The sequence below is a fragment of the Lutra lutra genome, chromosome 12, assembly GCF_902655055.1.
Source record: "Lutra lutra chromosome 12, mLutLut1.2, whole genome shotgun sequence".
In the NCBI taxonomy this organism is placed as follows: domain Eukaryota; kingdom Metazoa; phylum Chordata; class Mammalia; order Carnivora; family Mustelidae; genus Lutra; species Lutra lutra.
The window spans coordinates 84,494,404-84,511,359 of record NC_062289.1 but is presented as its reverse complement, the minus strand read 5'-3'; the positions used below and the strand labels follow the sequence as shown (position 1 = coordinate 84,511,359).

Below are 16,956 nucleotides of genomic sequence, written 5' to 3'. Positions count from 1 at the left end.
AGCAGACTCCCTGCCAAGCAGAAAGCCCGATGCAGGACTCGATCCCAGGACCCTGAGATCTGAGCCAAAGGCAGAGGCTTAACCCACTGAGCCACCCGGCGCCCCTAAAAAATCTTTTTTTTTTTTAAAGATTTTATTTATTTATTTATTTGACAGAGAGAAATCACAAGTAAGCAGAGAGGCAGGCAGAGAGAGAGGAGGAAGCAGGCTCCCTGCTGAGCAGAAAGCCCGATGTGGGGCTCGAACCCAGGACCTGGGATCATGACCTGAGCCGAAGGCAGCGGCTTAACCCACTGAGCCACCCAGGCGCCCCCCTAAAAAATCTTCTTTAAAAAATTGTCACATGTGCAGGCTTTTTGCCCAACTGAAAATGTGTATTATTTTAGCACCATCTGTGAGAATACATGTTGAGCTCAGCAGGCCTTGTCATGAACTGTTAAATGAGGCTATAACTTAAGAGTTGAAATGCCCAAGGCTAGAAATCCCAAGCACGCATGAATGTAAATGAGCAAGACCAGGATGATAAACCCTCCTTCTCAGACAGGATCAGGATGCTAGAAGATGATCAACATAGGTGTTTAACTTGTGTAGAGACAAAATGTTTGGAAACATTGCTATACTGCTGTAGTTGCCCTATAAATATTGCAGGCCTTAGTGTTTTTTCTTTTTAGTTTTTATGGATATAATTGACATGTAACATTGTATTAGTTTCAGATGTACAACATGGTTTGACCTAAGTATAAATTGCAAAATGAATACCACAGTAAGTTTATAGTTTGAGTCTTTTAATCCCCTTTGGTTAGTACTGAAATCTAGGACTAGTGTCAGGGTATTACTTAGGTTAAAGTAATGTTCTTGTTCAACAAATAACCACTTTGGAAATATCGAGACCTTTTGGGGAGTCTGTGCTCATAAAACAAATATTTGGTTCGGTAATCATTTTGCTGAACATCACAGCAACTTTCAGAATTTCTTTCTAAAACACTATGGATTGATAGTTGCTACTATCTGGTGCCATTTATATTTTTGTCAGGTATTACAGTGTGATATAGCAATGGATAATAACCTTAGTAATGATTTTATGTTAAGTGGGTCATAGGATGCTTTGAGATGGGAATACGTTTTCTTTTTTGGGGGGGGGAATACATTGATTTCTTAAAAGCTGTTTATCAACAAGATTGCAGTAGAAATTTCTATTTGGATATATAGTGCTTGCTCATTTAAGAAAAAACATAGACAAATAAACCTGAGAATAATATCAGTTTACTACCACTGGCAAAAAAGAACCATTTATTAAAGTAGATACAGAACACTTGTTTTCTCAAATTTTAATACTGCTTTACATTTTTGTTTGTGAAACACTTCCTATTATAATATGTTTATAACCAAAAATTTCAACTCATTACAGATTTTTCACTTGTCAGACACACGTTTGATAATCTTGAGGGGAAAAATACATCAAAGGCATATATACAATTATAGAAGTTCTTATTATACATGTAGCATGGAAGACACATTTATTACTTTTTACATATTCTAAAAGACATTCAAATGAAGATAAATAGATTCAAACTGGTTGATAAACTTCTGATGGTTGAGGTCCTTCATTTTTATTTTTTGTGATAAGAAACTCCAAAATTATTAAAGTTGAATTTCTCATCGTACATTCATCTAAAAACACGGTAAAAAAACTTGTAAAGATTGTAGACTGGTTAATTTAGGTGTTTTACTGTGGCTTATTATCTAGTTAATTGACTGCTGGGGATATCTGCTGGAGAAAGAAACAGAGTTGGAGAAAACTCTCCTAGTTATTTATATCTGATAAAGAAACAAAGTGAAAACAGAAAAAAACAGTTGCAAAGCCACGTGATGTTATATTCTGGCCTAGTTCATCATGTCTTGATGTTTTCTTTTTCATAAAGGTAAAAATCTGAAAAGAAAGTCATTGTTCTTTCCCAAAATATAGATTTTTTTAAAAATATATACATATAATATATAGAAGCTGAAATTATGCAAAACCAATGAACAAAACAGCACAGTAGAGTGAGTAGGTGCAGCATATAGATTATAAAATGTCCCCACAGCAGTTGGGGCTTCCCCCTCCCTTTACCTGTTTCATGATTTTATAATCACACCCAAGTATTATCAAGCCTGAAATAAAGGCACTACTGACAACAGGTAGTGCAAAGAGCTCAGATACTTCTTTAAGAATAAAATACTTTAAATGAGTAGATGAAAATGCAAAATGGCACATTTTTCCAACTCATTCCAGTGTCAGAGCTTAACCCAAACATCTAAATATACAAACGCAGCCTGGAAATTTTTAGTGCAAATATGAAAAGTAACAGCATAATTTAAAGTTACTTAAATAAGGTATTGTGAGGGTAGGGATTGTTCTAGGAGGGTTCCCTCGGGGCAGTAAATGTAATGGCATCTGGTGCAATGTCTTGTCAGAACTTTTAAAAATCAAGAAAAAATTAGAGGTGAAAACTCACCCACTAAGTATTTATTATTTCAAATTCTAAGGGGAGACTAAAAGGGTGATTTACTGAAGCTCAAAATATTTTCTTAGATTTGTGGATGGGGGTCAAAAATAACATGGGTTCTCCCGAAGTCTGCACACAGGATGCTGGTGTTCTGTTGCCTACATGCTCATGCCCCTGAGGAGCCCGGCGTGAGGCTGGGGGTCCCATCAGAATGTCTCGTCGTCATTGCAGTGGGTGGCCCAGTGCCCGAACACCTCACAGATTTCACAGTACGGGCGCTCCTCGCTCCGACTGCCGTGGTGTGTGGAATGGGGGGGGTCTTCTGACGCCTGTGCCTGGGTGGGGCAGTCCTCTGTGTCGTGGAGGTCAAAGCAGTCACATATGTCACAGAAGAGGCGAGGTTTCTTCTTGGACTGTTTCTCCTGGTCGTCACTACAAAGGTTAATGTGTACGATCAGAAACTTATCTCTATCAGATGAAATTCAAGAGACAGTATCAGTTGCAAAGAACACAAAAGAAGCAAGAACTGGGAGCCTCGAGTATACGTCATACATTTAATTCAAGTTGGATGTTCTACAGTCCACACTTGAAACTTTCCCATCAAATCATTTATAGAGTGCTACATCACTCTCTTGCCAGATTTATGGAAATCGATTTATGGCCAAGACAATTGTTTCTCCAATCCACTGGAGAACTTGTAACTTTAAAAACCTTCATTTTGGTGGAACGAAGGTTCTGATCAGCATTGCTTAATATAAAATACCTGTCATAGTTGTTTAGGTCATCGCCGTTCCCATTAAGGGCTGCTTCGGACATCATCTCCACCTTCATCTTGAGGTCTTGATTCTTCCTCTGAAGATCCACTATTACTGAATTCAGGAAATCAATCTGATTTGTCCGGAAAAAAAAAAGACGCAATGTATGAAATGTCTAAAATGCACGCTGGAGGCTCAAGAACGTCATGAAAGCATACTCTCACGCTATGGCTGCAGAATGTGCTGGCGTCACGGGAGGGGCAATGGTGGCCATTACTGAGCCCACGTTTAAATGGTTTATATATACACACATACATTTACAAAATTCTACAAAAAGCCTAACCAGTCATTTGTTCCACTAAACTCTGGGACAAATCCAGAACTTTTAGGCTCTGTAGATTTGGACAAGTTCATGGAATTCCCCTCCAGCCACCGCTTAACATCTACTGACTGGTCCCAGGGAACAGTCAACACATGTCATCGTCAGAGAAAAATGGAGGTGTTTCAAAGGGAAGGCTCAAGCTCCGTATCCGCTGAGGAGACAGTGGCACACGTGATAGAGCAGCACTCAGGTACCACATGTTCAAGGAGCACCTGTGCCAAGATTCACTGAGCAGTGGGACAACGAGGTGACCATCAGGAGGAGACACTCTTGTCCTAATGTCTCCTTTCAAACCAAGGGCACTTTAATTTAAAAACATTTTTTCCCTCTTATATATAATAAAAAGGTCCAATTTCTCTAAATATCCACTGAATAAATCCCACTTTACAATATTAAAAGTGAAATATTTCACTTTTTAAAGAAATATTGGCCCTACTTCTCCTGCTAGGGCAAGTTCTGAAACAAAGCTAGCAACCACTAGCTTCAGGATTCTCGGCAGAAGACCCCTTCCAACACTGAAGGGAGGGGTCCGTTTTCTAAGGCTTTATCGTGTTAGGAGCTACACCGCAGGAAGAAGAAAAAGTCACAAAATGCATTTAAATATAGTGGCAAACCACACACACACTCACGCATGCTCACAAATTAGGAAACATAAAACAAACCATTTGCTGATTGGAACAAAGTGTTGGCAGCGGCAGATGAAACAAATGGAAGCAGAAAGGAAAGGAGAAAAGAAAACATGGTTAATTGAGTCAATGCTTATCAGACAGACGCACAGACTAAGCAGACAACACTATTAAGGTGAGTTAGTATATCTGTTGAATCTTTTCATGTCTTTCAAAGGAGATGTTGGATAACTAAAACAAACTGCAAACTCACTAAATTTTTCTTTGAAGATGATGGTTTTTTTATGCCTTTGAGTTTTGAACAGAATAAATATATCCAAAATGTACTATTAAAATTGAAGGTGGACATTAGTTGTTTATGTGCCATTTATTTCTAAACATGGAATAGTTTGCCTCCATACAATCCCATTTTTAAAACTAAGGCTGTTTGATAATTGTGGCTTTAGGGAAATACTTTTCAAGAACTCTGTCTTTTTTTTTTTTTTAAAGATTTTATTTATTCATTTGACAGAGAGAGACCACAAGCATGCAGAGAGGCAGGCAGAGAGAGAGGAGGTGGCAGGCTCCCTGCTGAGCAGAGAGCCCGATGTGGGGCTCGATCCCAAGACCCTGAGATCATGACCTGAGCCGAAGGCAGCGGCTTAACCCACTGAGCCACCCAGGCGCCCCAAGAACTCTGTCTTTTTAAGGTCAAGAGGAGCAAGGAATCTTTTGACAGAGCAATTCTACTTCTACAAATCTGTCCTAACTAAATATTAGTATATCTGCAAAATGATAGATGTTCAAGATATTTCGTTATAGCATTGTTCCTAATACACCTGAAAGATCAGAAACATCCCAAATATCATCTCAACTGACAAGGAACTGATTAAATCACAAAATATCCATATACGGGAATACTATACAGCTACTAAAAAGACCAGGTATGCCACCACTTCTGTCAAAAAGGAGAGGAAAGAGACAACTAGTTTTGTTTTATATATATATGTTTTTACATCTCTGGAAAGATTCTTTAAAAAGGCACCAATAAGAATGATTACCTGTTTGACAGCCTGGGAACTGAGCAGATGAGAGATGGTATGTTGTTGGAGATTATCTACTGTATGTATGTATATATATTTTTAAAAGATTTTATTTATTTATTTGACAGAGAAAGACACAGCAAGAGAGGGAACACAAGCAGGGGGAGTGGGTGAGGAAGAAGCCGGCTTCCCATGGAGCAAGGAGCCCGATGTGGGGCTCGATCCCACAATGCTGGGATCATGACCTGAGCCAAAGGCAGAAACTTAATGACTGAGCCACCCAGGCACCTCTCTACTGTATATATTTTTAATATTACTGATTGTTTAGACCCTATGAACGTACCACCTCTTCAGAAAGTTAAATGATCTTTTAAAATAGTAAGCCAAGCCAAAAAAAAAAAAAGGGGGGAGTATTACCTGACTCTCCTGGGCTCTTTCGTCTTCTTCTGCCTGAGTATCAGTATTGCCTTATATTAAAAAAAAAAAAAAAAAATGAAGGGGGATTCACAACACTTCCATCTTTTTTCCCCTGGTGTTACTGCAACCAACGGGCCAGTATCAGACACATACTTTCACGTGAAATTCCCAAATGGGCCTCTTTGGGAACAGTTCATGGGTTCTCGTGGGGCATCTGGAGCCCTCAGGGGCAGACACGGTGCACGGTGGCTGGCCCTCCCCTGCCTGTCTTCTCCCTCAGGGATGGCCCCCCACTGTGGAAGATGCCCGCCACACCCACCTGGGACCTAAAGTGGCAAAGCAAGCTGTCACCTGCTCACAAAGGGACCGCCTGAGCTCCCAGTCAGGGCAGCGCCGCCGTTTCAGAGCCCACCGAGGCTACTGGGAGGGCAGCTGTCACTTACGGCTCCTATCGCTGCCAACGCTCCAGAAGGGGGCATGCCAGGCACGTCCCCGTGTGCAGGACCTGGGTCATGACTAGCCCTTATCTGAGTCAGTGGTGGGAGAGAGCCAAAAGCAGACGGGGTAGGTCAGGGGCAGCCCAACGGCCTTCCAAGGTCATCTCACTGGAAACTGGTCCTCTTCGGGAAGTGGCGGGGTGGGAAGGAAGCACCACGTGGCCATCACTTTACCTGAGGAGCTGCTGAGCTGCCGCTTGTTTTCTTTGAGTTGGAGCTCCAAGTTCTTGACCTGGAGTTCAAGCTTCGCCTTATCAGACTCCAGAGACTGAACGACCGAGTGCAAGGACTTGGCGGAGGCGCTCTCTCCCCTGAGCACTGTGACCTGAAACGCAGCGGGTTAGCTTAGGCTCGCAGCTGGAACAGAGGAGGCAGCGGGGACGGTCCCCTCACAGGGTACTCTACCTCATTCCTCAGTTTTTCCAGCTCTGCGTCCTTTTCGGTGAGTAAGGCACTAGTAATACTGATGGATTTCTGCAAGGAAGCTTTTTCCTCATCTGCGTCTTTTATTAACTTGGATTCTCTAAAAGACCAAAGAGTTAAAAAAAAAAAAATTCCAGAAATCAACCGAGAGAGTGGTGGGTGTATGACAGTCCTAGAACAGACACATTAACTTGAGTTAACAATAAAGAAAAACGTATCGCGGGGAAGTTTTAAAGGGGGCTGAGGCTATTACGCTTGCAAAATTTTACTTGAAATTTTACTCACTGTGAAGGAGAACAAGTTTACCTACGCAAAGACATGCAGAATCTGCATATCATTGTATCCATTTGAATTTAAAGAAAAAAGTTAATAACTTCGGAAGACGGAGAATTAACAAAACAAAACAAGACTGTTAGCCCCAAAGAATTCTTTTTAAATCTACCCCCCCCAACTGAATTCTGTTACTTCTTGAATAAATTATTACCAAGCAATAACAACAATTAAAATACACACATGCAAAGCGAGTATACACGGATGTCATGCAGAGCAGTTTTATGCTGGAGGTATCGGTTGGTTCTCACTAATTTCAGTAATTTTTGGCAACTTCCGAGAATGTGTTTTTGAGATCTCATGGGCCAAAACAGTAGCAAAAGCTATTACTGCAATTCATACTAAAAGGGTATGACTTTTCATCCACAGAATGTGGAAAGGACATTACGTTGCTCATAGAGATGAAAGGTAATTACATAAAGGCTGGAACAGAAATGTTAAAAATGGATTTCCAGGTGTAGAACCAGAAAGCATGGGCGGGGAGGAGTCTGGAGGGAGACAGTCAGAGTGCTTGGTTTATGTTCTCAGCCTGTCTCAGCATTTGGTTGTCAGCAGAGGGAATGGGACCAGGCCTTAAGAAGAGGGAAACATTTATCCTGGAGTCAAGGGGTGGAAAAAGGAAGGAGAAGATGAAGGGAAGACAGGGAGGGAGGGCAAAGACACAATTGATAAAACCCAGAAGGGCAAGCTACTGTGCGTTTAAGTGTGTGTGTATATTTAAATTTTTGTTGTAAAAATTACATGCATTCAAAGGTGCCAAGGTCATGAAAGACGAGGAAGGACTGAGGAACTGTGCCAGACTGAAGGAGGCTGCAGACGCACGACCACTGAATGCGGTGTGGTTTCCTAGCCTGAATCCCAGAAGAGGAAAAAGACATTAATGGGAAAACTGGGGAAATCTGAATGAAGTCTAGAGTCTAGCTAAGCACATGGAACCAATGTTGCTTTCTCAGTTTTGACAAATGTACCAAGGAGTATACAATGGGCATATCGAGGGGCACGGGGCACTGGGTACGTGGGGACTCTCTGTACTGCCTCTGAGATTCTTCTGTAAATCTAAAATTTTTAAATGAGAAGGTTTAAAAAATTATGTGCAGTGTGAAACAAGAGGGGAAAAGTCCTTGAATCTCAAAAATATTTTGGGAAAAACACAGACTGGGTAAAAAGGTCCTAGCTGGCCCTACGGCCATCCAACCCACAACACTGCGTTAGTGTAGATGATTCGGTGAGAGGTCAAAACTTCAACAACAAGCAGCCAAATGGCTCTAGAAGAAGGAACTGAGTGAATGCTGGGCATGTCATGGTTCAGTCTGTTTTAGAACTGACTGGAAGGATTGGAAACTGAGGCCCAGGTTAGAAATGGCAGAATGTATGTCTGGTTAGTGAGACCCAAGATATCCGGCACACGAATTACAGAATTCTCATGATTTATGGTAAATTGAAATTCTACACGAAGATGAAAATATAAGTGTTGTTTTTATCTTGTTGTGTGGCTTACACTTATACTTCAGGACGATAAGTAGTAAGAAAAGAATCTGAGACTTACAGGAATTTCTTGAATTCAACACCCAAGCCTGATATGAACACTGGAGAGGGGGTGGGTATTGGTGCTGTTAAATCACTAAGTGAACAACATCTTCCTTGGAAACAGGATCTTGTTTAGGTTAAAACAAAGCAAAAATTTTAATGGAAGGAATGGACAGGCACTTCTTCCACCTGGAAAGTAAACATCTGATGTTATCCGAAGTTACCCAAAAAATCTGGGGCTCCTTAACTTTCAATTAAACTTATTTGGTAGTTTATTCTATTGTAAAAACTATTTCAAGAGTTTCACTTGTTACAAATCCAAGTGAAATCTGAAAAACATGTAGTTTTTAATGTTTTTACTGAAAAATACCAGCATTTGAGGGGTTATTAGTTCTTCTATAATCTGAACTCTAAGTAGCCCAAATCTCATTCGGTGTTTGTGTTAGGGAGGGATAGAGACACCACCAGCTGGCAGAAGGAAAAAAGTTCAGGAACTTTCATCTGCTTATCACATACACACAACCCCTAAGGGAGGCTGCTTTCTAAGAAGATGGCAAGCAGAACGTTTCTTGTACAAGTGATCAAAAGACACGTTGTTAAGAAAGGGATCCGCCTCGTCATTTATATACCAAATGACAGGATAAGGAGACTTTGGCAGCTCGTCTTTGTGGTAGATCTTCGCTGCTGGCTTCTTAGGCTATTTCTAAGCCCTTATCCCACTGCGCAGACTAAGAGGGACTAATTTAAATCACTTATGCCAACGTTACTGACATCTGAGTCACAAATCGCACTGCGGGGGGGGGCACCCCTCCGTTACCTCGAAGCCATGCTGGCCAGAGTGACTTGCTGTCACCGCAAGTATCAAGAAGGGAAGATAAACATGATCTGAAAGAACAGCTATGGGGCCAGAAATCTTTCCCCCAAGGGGAACATGTTATCCAGATTCTTTCCTTACGACTTACTAAAGAAATAAATTCTAGTAATGAAGCAAATACCTTAAAGTGTTACTGGGCAAGCTTTAAAAATGCAAGATAACAAGAACCAAATATTAGAAACATGAAGAGAAATGCAGGTACAGTAAGGAGAGCTAAATTTGCGCCAAAGTTCTTTGCTGTATATAGGTATAAAACTGGTGTGTGGGGTGTGTGTCTGTGTGTGTGTGTGTGTGTGTATGTACTGCTGAGAATATCTTACAAAACAAAAGCAAGACACAGAGGGACAAAGGCAGCCAAAAAATATATACAACAATTTGTTTTACTAAAAATATATTAAATTTATTTATTATAACGTGGATAGACTTTCTTTAGTCTTACCATTAAAGACACACAGATAGAGCAAAGGAAGCAGGAGTAGGGAAGGGAAAAGAGAGGGTGAAATGAGCATTGGTAAGTAGCGCAAGCTCGAGACAGTCAGACAGTCAGCAACCCACAGTGAGCTTAATGAGCCGAAGTAGCACAGCACCTCTTCAGACTCCGTATCGCCAACCAGTTTCCGTTCCTGACGTTTAGCCTGCATTTACACTAACTGAATTAATTCGGACTCCGAAGAGTCCACATCTGAGATTTGGGCTCTCAGGTCCCTGCAGTGACACCACAAAGCCTGGAGAAGGGAGGGAAGCCAACCACGTTCCCCAATCTGCTCTAGGCTTCAGTGGACAGAAAAACCTCCTTCTCCACTTCTGTCAGGCAGAGCAATTCAAGGTTGGCTCTGCTCTGTCAGCTGTCTGGAAGCCTGTTTTGAAAGAGGTCTGCCTAACTTGGAAACCAGTTTCCAAAATAATGATTACATGTTTAAGTTAGGAGAAAAGCCTTTACTACATGTTGCCTGCAATTCAATGTTCAGATACCAAAAGACTGGAGCAAATACAGGACAATGCTACTACTGGATGGTAAGTAGTTTGGGCCTACAGGTCAGAAATAAGTTCTGCCCTTCAATACGATGACCATTTGAATGACACAATTAGATACTACCTTGACCATGTATGTTCAGAGATCACTTCTCAATTAAATTCTTGTCTAAGACTTCACTTCTTGCATGAACAACGTTGAAAAATACCTTTATGGTTTAAGTACTTTCCAGCCTTTTAAATTAAGAGCATATCAAATTCTTTTCAGTACCCCATGCTCAATTTACTTAACTATCACACACACACATCGACCTATGAATCCATCCTCAAACTGGCTTTTAGCAGGCATTTAAGGGCCCAAATTGTTAGCTACAATATATTTGCATTCAGATTTCAGACATAACGTTCCACGAGGATTAATGTGACAATAGAATAGTGCAAAACAGAAGTTAGGTTTTTAAATTTTTCACTTTCAGAAAAAATTGCCAACTCTATCTGCATTTATTGATTGATAGAGGGAGTAATTTTCAGGAGACTCTCTCCTAAACTCATCCAGGACTTAAAAATGGGAGCAAAGTTGGGGACATAAACAGTGGCCTTAGCACACACCCAAACTTACTTAGCTCATCTTTTTAAGCCATGAAAAAAGTCACATGCCTGAGCACATTTTGAAAGGCATGTAATTTAAAGTCACATGGTAAAGACTAAGGAAGCATAGCAGCTTTATTCTAAGAAGAAGAAGAAAAAAAAAAAAGATTTAAGAGTAACAATAAAATAAATAAATGCACAGTGAGCAAAGAGGCAGCACGAAAACCGGAAGCCCTCCGGGACCTTAGGCCTGCATCCAAGTTGCTGGCCGGCCGCCTGCCATCTCGGGCCTCGTTTCCTCGTTTGTAAGTGCACCCCCCGCCCCACACCACCGGGTGGCTCTGAGATTAGGTTTGTGGATTACGAATACAAAGGGATAACGCCGGCGCTTGCCGACTTCCACCAGCCCGTTTCCATATGCTCGCTGACCGCAGTGGCTCGGGAGTAAGCCCCGCTACTGTCCTCACACAACCCTGACTACTGCATCGGGAGGCTCTCTTGAAAGAAATCTATGTAAAATCCAATATCCCGAGGCGCCCCCATCCCCCACCCCCACGGGCAGAGTGGCGGCCGCCCGCACGCGGGCCGGAAGGAAGGGCCGGCCAGTCCCCACAGCTCCCGGCGCCTGCGGACCAGCTGGCGGGACCGGGGCGGGGGCGCTGACGAAACGTGCGCGCATTCTGGTGTGAAACTTCTCAGAAGAACGAATCTTAGTACTTCTTAATGAAAAAAAAAAAAAAAAAAGAAAGAAAAGAAAGGAAGAAAGGCGCTGTTGGACGGAGGCCTAGCGCCCGTCAGAACGCAGCTCGCGGCTCCCACGACTCTGTGGGCTGAATGAGGCCTTCGGTTCCTAAGCAACCGCCAAGCCGCGGTGGGGGGGGAGTGGGGGGAGGGGAAAGCCCGCCAGGGCTGGACACACCAGTCGGCGGGGAGGGGGGCGTCCTCCTGCCTGACCGGGATAAAACACTGTGCGAGAGCACCGACGAGTTCTCGGTTCAGATATTCTTGGACAGTTATTTTTAGTTTCATTAAGAAAAAAAGCGCGTCCCCGTGGCGGGGCTCATCTACGCGGTACCGCGCGGGCTGCGGTTCTCGGCCGGAGCGCGCCCCTCGGCGGCTCGGCGGCTCGGCGGGCGGCGTAAAGCGCAGGATTTCTCTAGACACAAACCGTACGTACTAGAAGAGCAGATAGGAGACGGTGGGGGTAGAGAAGCGTCGGCTTCTCAGCGGTTATTTCTCGGGGCCCGTTCATGCTTACTCAAAAATGCTGGAAGGTTTCCACTTAAATATCATTGGATTATCATGAAAGAACAAGAACAAAGCTATTTTCTCCCTTTTTTGGACAAAGAATTCAAATTGATGCTATCATTATTATTGAAAAGTTATAATTTTTATATAATGCAATCAGTATTTATATGCTGATCAATTACTCTTTGCAAAATTACAGCATTTTTAGCTCCTGAAAATGAGGCGGTAACAACAATGTAATGAGACAATCCCATCTTAGAACACTTATGAATAAATGCAACTGAAAAAGGCTTAAAAACTGTTCTATTCTTTGTCTTGGTAATGAATACCATAACTCTTGCAAATACATTTTCATCATTTATTAATCAGGAGGACCACTATCATAATCCAATTTTCTGAATATAAGAAGGTAGCATATTTTCTACAAGTCACATCATGTTCTGACATTTTCCTAATTAAACACATACACGCAACAATAAACACAAAAAGAAAGCCTACCTCTTTTTCATTTCTAACAACTGATTATTGAGCACAGATCTCTCCTCTTCTAGCTGGAAAAAAACAGACAAAAAGTTCAGTTCGTTACAAAAGTCCAGAGAGAGACCTATTTCTCATCCCACATGTCCCATTCCCAGGCCAGGATGGATAAATCAGTGGGCCAGGACAGTGAAAAAAGAGCAGTGGTTAGTACATCATGTACAGTTGTTAATTTATAAATCATTTATCATCCGGATGACTCCCCTTCCTCAGTCTAGGCTGTATCTTCAACATTCGATAAGTGTTTCTTTCATTTCTTAAATGAATGAGTGAAAGCTTCACTGTTAACATTCTGGCTCCTTCACTGAAATCACACAGATCAAGTGTCACTAACTCATGGTGGGCTAGGCACAGGCTATTTACTCCACACGGGCCTCATTTCATCCCTTCCACATTCTAGGCACTGGTTTCTCACCTATAAAACAAGGAAGTTACAAGAGAATTTCCAGTCGCCCTTGAGTTCTAAAATTCTATTATTCCATGAAGGGTGAAAAACAAAACATTCAGTTATTTTAATCCTGTGAGAGAAGACTCACTCCCACCCCCTGATCTGTACCACACAGAGTTTATTATATTGAAATACGAATTTCAACTCACACTGTTAATAAAACTAAGAGGTGAGGGGCACCTGGGTGACTCAGTCTGTTAAGTGTCTGCCTTTGGCTCAGGTCATGATCCCAGGGTCCTGGGATGGAGACCGAGTCTGTCCGTCGATCGGGCTCCCTGCTCAGTGGGAAGCCTGCTTCTCCCTCTGCTTGTGTTCTTTACGCCACACCCCCCCCCCCAAGTAAATAAATAAATAAATGAATGAATGAATGAATGAATGAATGAAAAACAAAAACTAAGGGATGAGACTCACTTCTTTGTGAGTTTTGTTTTTTCCAAATCAAAAGACAACACCAAAGATTATGAAATGATTTCCAAGAGCCCAGAATTCAAGCTACTAGCTCACTCACTGTATGGAGGTATGGTCTTATTTCTGATTTTGTATCAATTATGCATATGTTTTGCTGTGTCTTCATACTTTTAAAGTTCTTAAATATACATAACTCTGTGTTTTGAACATAAAATTATATTAAACACAAAATCTATTGAGATGAAACATACAGTTTTTTCGATTTAAACTCTGCTTTCCTCGTCCACTGAAGATGTATGCTTTTGCTGCATGAGTAATTCACAAAAAATATTTAGAAAATTTTAAAGAGTGAAGGGAAGAGAAAAGGGTGGGAGACAAACCTTAACAACTAAAATAAGAGGGAGAACATCTGGAGAGTGGGATGTGGAGATGAGAGGGGCTTTCTTTTTTTTTCCCTTTACGCCCTTTTCTACAGTTTATATTTATTTTTTAAACAAGGAAGCTGTTTTATGATTAAAAGTGGGTACTGAGAAGTACCTACAATGAAGATAAATGAAGATAAAAAGGCAGATGACTCAACAGAGAAAATAAATTATTAACAAACATGTGAAAAATCATTCAACACTTTAAAGAACAAGTATGCAGAGACTCTCCCTCTTTATTGGAGGGTGCACTGTGCCTGAATTTCCATGGAACAGAAATCTGGAATACTTATGGAACAGATTTCTTCATAGGAGATGACGTTTTTCCCTTCTTCTGCTCTAGGACCCAGTCCAGGTTGACAAGTTCACTTAGTGGCTCTACTGCTTTAATCTAGTTCCTCACTGTTTCCTTATTTTTTGTGACCTTGACAGTCCGGAGCCACACAAGCCAACACAAGGTCAATCTGGATTCATCTGATGCTTCCATATGAGGAGAGTCACAGCACACACGTTGGAGCAGGAACACGACAGAACTGATTCTGTGTTGTCCTCAACAGGGATCAAGGCACACACTAGGTTGTTTTTTGATAAGGGTAACTTTGATCACTTGGCTGAGGAAGTATCATCCATGTTTCTCCACTGTAAAGGTAAGTTTTTTTTTCTTTGTAATTAATATGTATTTTGTGAAGAGATTCTTTGAAAATGTGTAAGCATCCGGCTCCTAGCAAAACATCAACCCATTTCTTTTAGCATCAACTGATGCATCTACCCTAAATAAAGTACTACCATCACGGCTACCCAGTAGTGATTTTCTAATTCCATCATTTCACCTATTTATTAGTGAATAATTTCACCAAACGTTTTTCCTCCATTTATTTATATTTAAATACATCATTTCCATGACACATCATGTTATTCTAATGTTATTCAATAAGCTACACTCCATTCCTATCAATATTTCTTTTGATGTTCAAATTTTCCCAGATTTGGCCAGTGGGAGCCCTTTTGACATGACTATGATGTTCTTCTAATCTCCAGTACTGTTTTGTTTTTTTTTTTAAGATTTTATTTATTTACTTGACAGAGATCACAAGTAGTCAGAGAGGCAGGCAGAGAGAGAGAGAGGGGAAGCAGGGTCCCTGCTGAGCAGAGAACCCGATGCAGGGCTCGATGCAGGGCTCGATCCCAGGACCCTGAGATCATGACCTGAGCCGAAGGCAGAAGCTTAACCCACTGAGCCACCCGGGTACCCCATAATCTCCAGTACTGTTTAAGCACTTCCTTGCATCCTGGTATACAAGATATTCCAGGCTTGTCTTGTACTCTCTCTGCCCTAGCCCTGCAATCAGCCATTTCTTTAAGAATCTTTTAAATGCAGAAACACATTTAAAAACAAAATCTAGGTGTTAAGTGTACTCACTAATATTGGAGTGTTGTTGCTTCTAAGCCCTGTCAGTGGACCTGATCAAAATTTAACACAAGCCCTGTCAGTGGACCTGATCAAAATTTAACACTGCTGGTCTTCAACAGATACTGTTAAGAAAATATAAAGACAAGCCACAGACTCAGAAAACACTTGCAAACACAACCTGATAAAGAACCTGTATCTAGAACTTACTAACAACATTCACAACTCAGTAATATGCAAACAACCAAATTTAAAAGTGGGCAGAAGATGTGAAGAGACACTTGACCAGAGAAGAGATATAAAAGGCCATAAGCACATGAAAAGATGCCCAACATCATTAGTCCAACAGGGAAATGCCAATCAGAACACTTGGGATACTTGTGTTACAATTTTTAGTTTCATTCCATGGTGGTCAGAAAACAAATGTCACGTGATTTCAATCCTTTTAAAATCACTGAGACTATTTCATGGTCTATCCTGGAGAATGTTCCCCGTGCACCTGTGCAGCACGCGGATTCCGCTCCTGTTGGGTGCTCTACAGATGACTGTCAGGTCTAGCTGATTCACAGTGATGTTCCAGTCTGCAGCTCCTGATCCCCTCTCTCTAGTTGCTCTATTAGTGAAATAGGCTACTGAAGTTTGAAGTCTCCAACTAGTATTGTTGTTTATTTCTTTAATTCTTTTTTTTAAGGGTTTTAAAGATTACTTATTTATTTACCTGAGAGAGAGTGAGAGACAGAGAGACAGAGAGTACAAGCAGGGGGAGGGACAGAGGGAGAGGGAAAGGAAGAAGCAGGCTCCCTGCAGAGCATGGAGCCAGACTCGGGACTCGATCCCAGGACCCCAGGATCATGACCCAAGCCGAAGGCACACGCCTAACTGACTGAGCCGCCCAGGTGCCCATTTCTTCCTTTAATTCTATCAGTTTTGCTTTGCATATTTTGGGGCTCTATTATTAGGTGCATAATAATTGTTATAGGTTATCTTTTTTTTTTAAAGATTTTATTTATTTATTTGACAGACAGAGATCACAAGTAGGCAGAGAAGCGGGCAGAGAGAGAGGAGGAAGCAGGCTCCCTGCTGAGCAGAGAGCCCTATGAGGATCCTGGGATCCAGGACGCTGGGATCATGACCCGAGCAGAAGGCAGAGGCTTTAACCCACTGAGCCACCCAGGCGCCCCTGGTTTCTTTATCTTTCATCATCATAAAATGTCTTTCTTTGTCTCTAGTAACAATTTTTGTCTTAAAAGTCTATTTGGTCTGATATTACTATAGCCACTCCAACGTGCTTTTGGTTACTGTTGGCAAGGAATATCTTTTTTCTTTTTTCTTCTTTTTTTTGGCAAGGAATATCTTACTCCATCCTTTCACTTTGAACCCATTTGTGTCTTTGAATCTAAGCTGTGTCTCTTACAAACAGCATATAATCAGATCATCATTTAAAAAAAATTCATCCTGTTAACGTCTGCCAACACTCTTTTATTTTTTTATTTTTATTGTTTAAAGATTCTATTTATTCATTTGACAGAGAGAGACACAGTGAGAGAGGGAACACAAGCAGGGGAAGTGGGAGAAGGAGAAGCAGG

At 41.4% G+C, this 16,956-nt stretch overlaps 1 protein-coding gene across 15 annotated transcripts in view; it reads right to left on the bottom strand.

Annotated features, from left to right (window-relative positions):
- Positions 1-1,258: 1,258 nt before the first annotated feature.
- CLIP1 (CAP-Gly domain containing linker protein 1) overlaps positions 1,259-16,956 on the bottom strand; it is a 125,510-nt gene continuing 109,812 nt past the window's right edge. For 10 of the 15 annotated variants that reach the window (XM_047697038.1, XM_047697044.1, XM_047697048.1 and 7 more), the window contains 7 exons: positions 12,646-12,698; positions 6,591-6,708; positions 6,360-6,510; positions 5,689-5,738; positions 4,286-4,291; positions 3,250-3,374; positions 1,259-2,918 (listed from right to left, as the gene is read on the bottom strand). In XM_047697038.1, coding sequence (XP_047552994.1) covers positions 2,693-2,918; positions 3,250-3,374; positions 4,286-4,291; positions 5,689-5,738; positions 6,360-6,510; positions 6,591-6,708; positions 12,646-12,698 — 729 coding nt within the window. In that variant the 3' untranslated portion in view covers positions 1,259-2,692. The remainder of the gene's footprint in view (positions 2,919-3,249; positions 3,375-4,285; positions 4,292-5,688; positions 5,739-6,359; positions 6,511-6,590; positions 6,709-12,645; positions 12,699-16,956) is intronic. The other 5 variants (XM_047697042.1, XM_047697051.1, XM_047697052.1 and 2 more) reach the window with 1 other exon arrangement.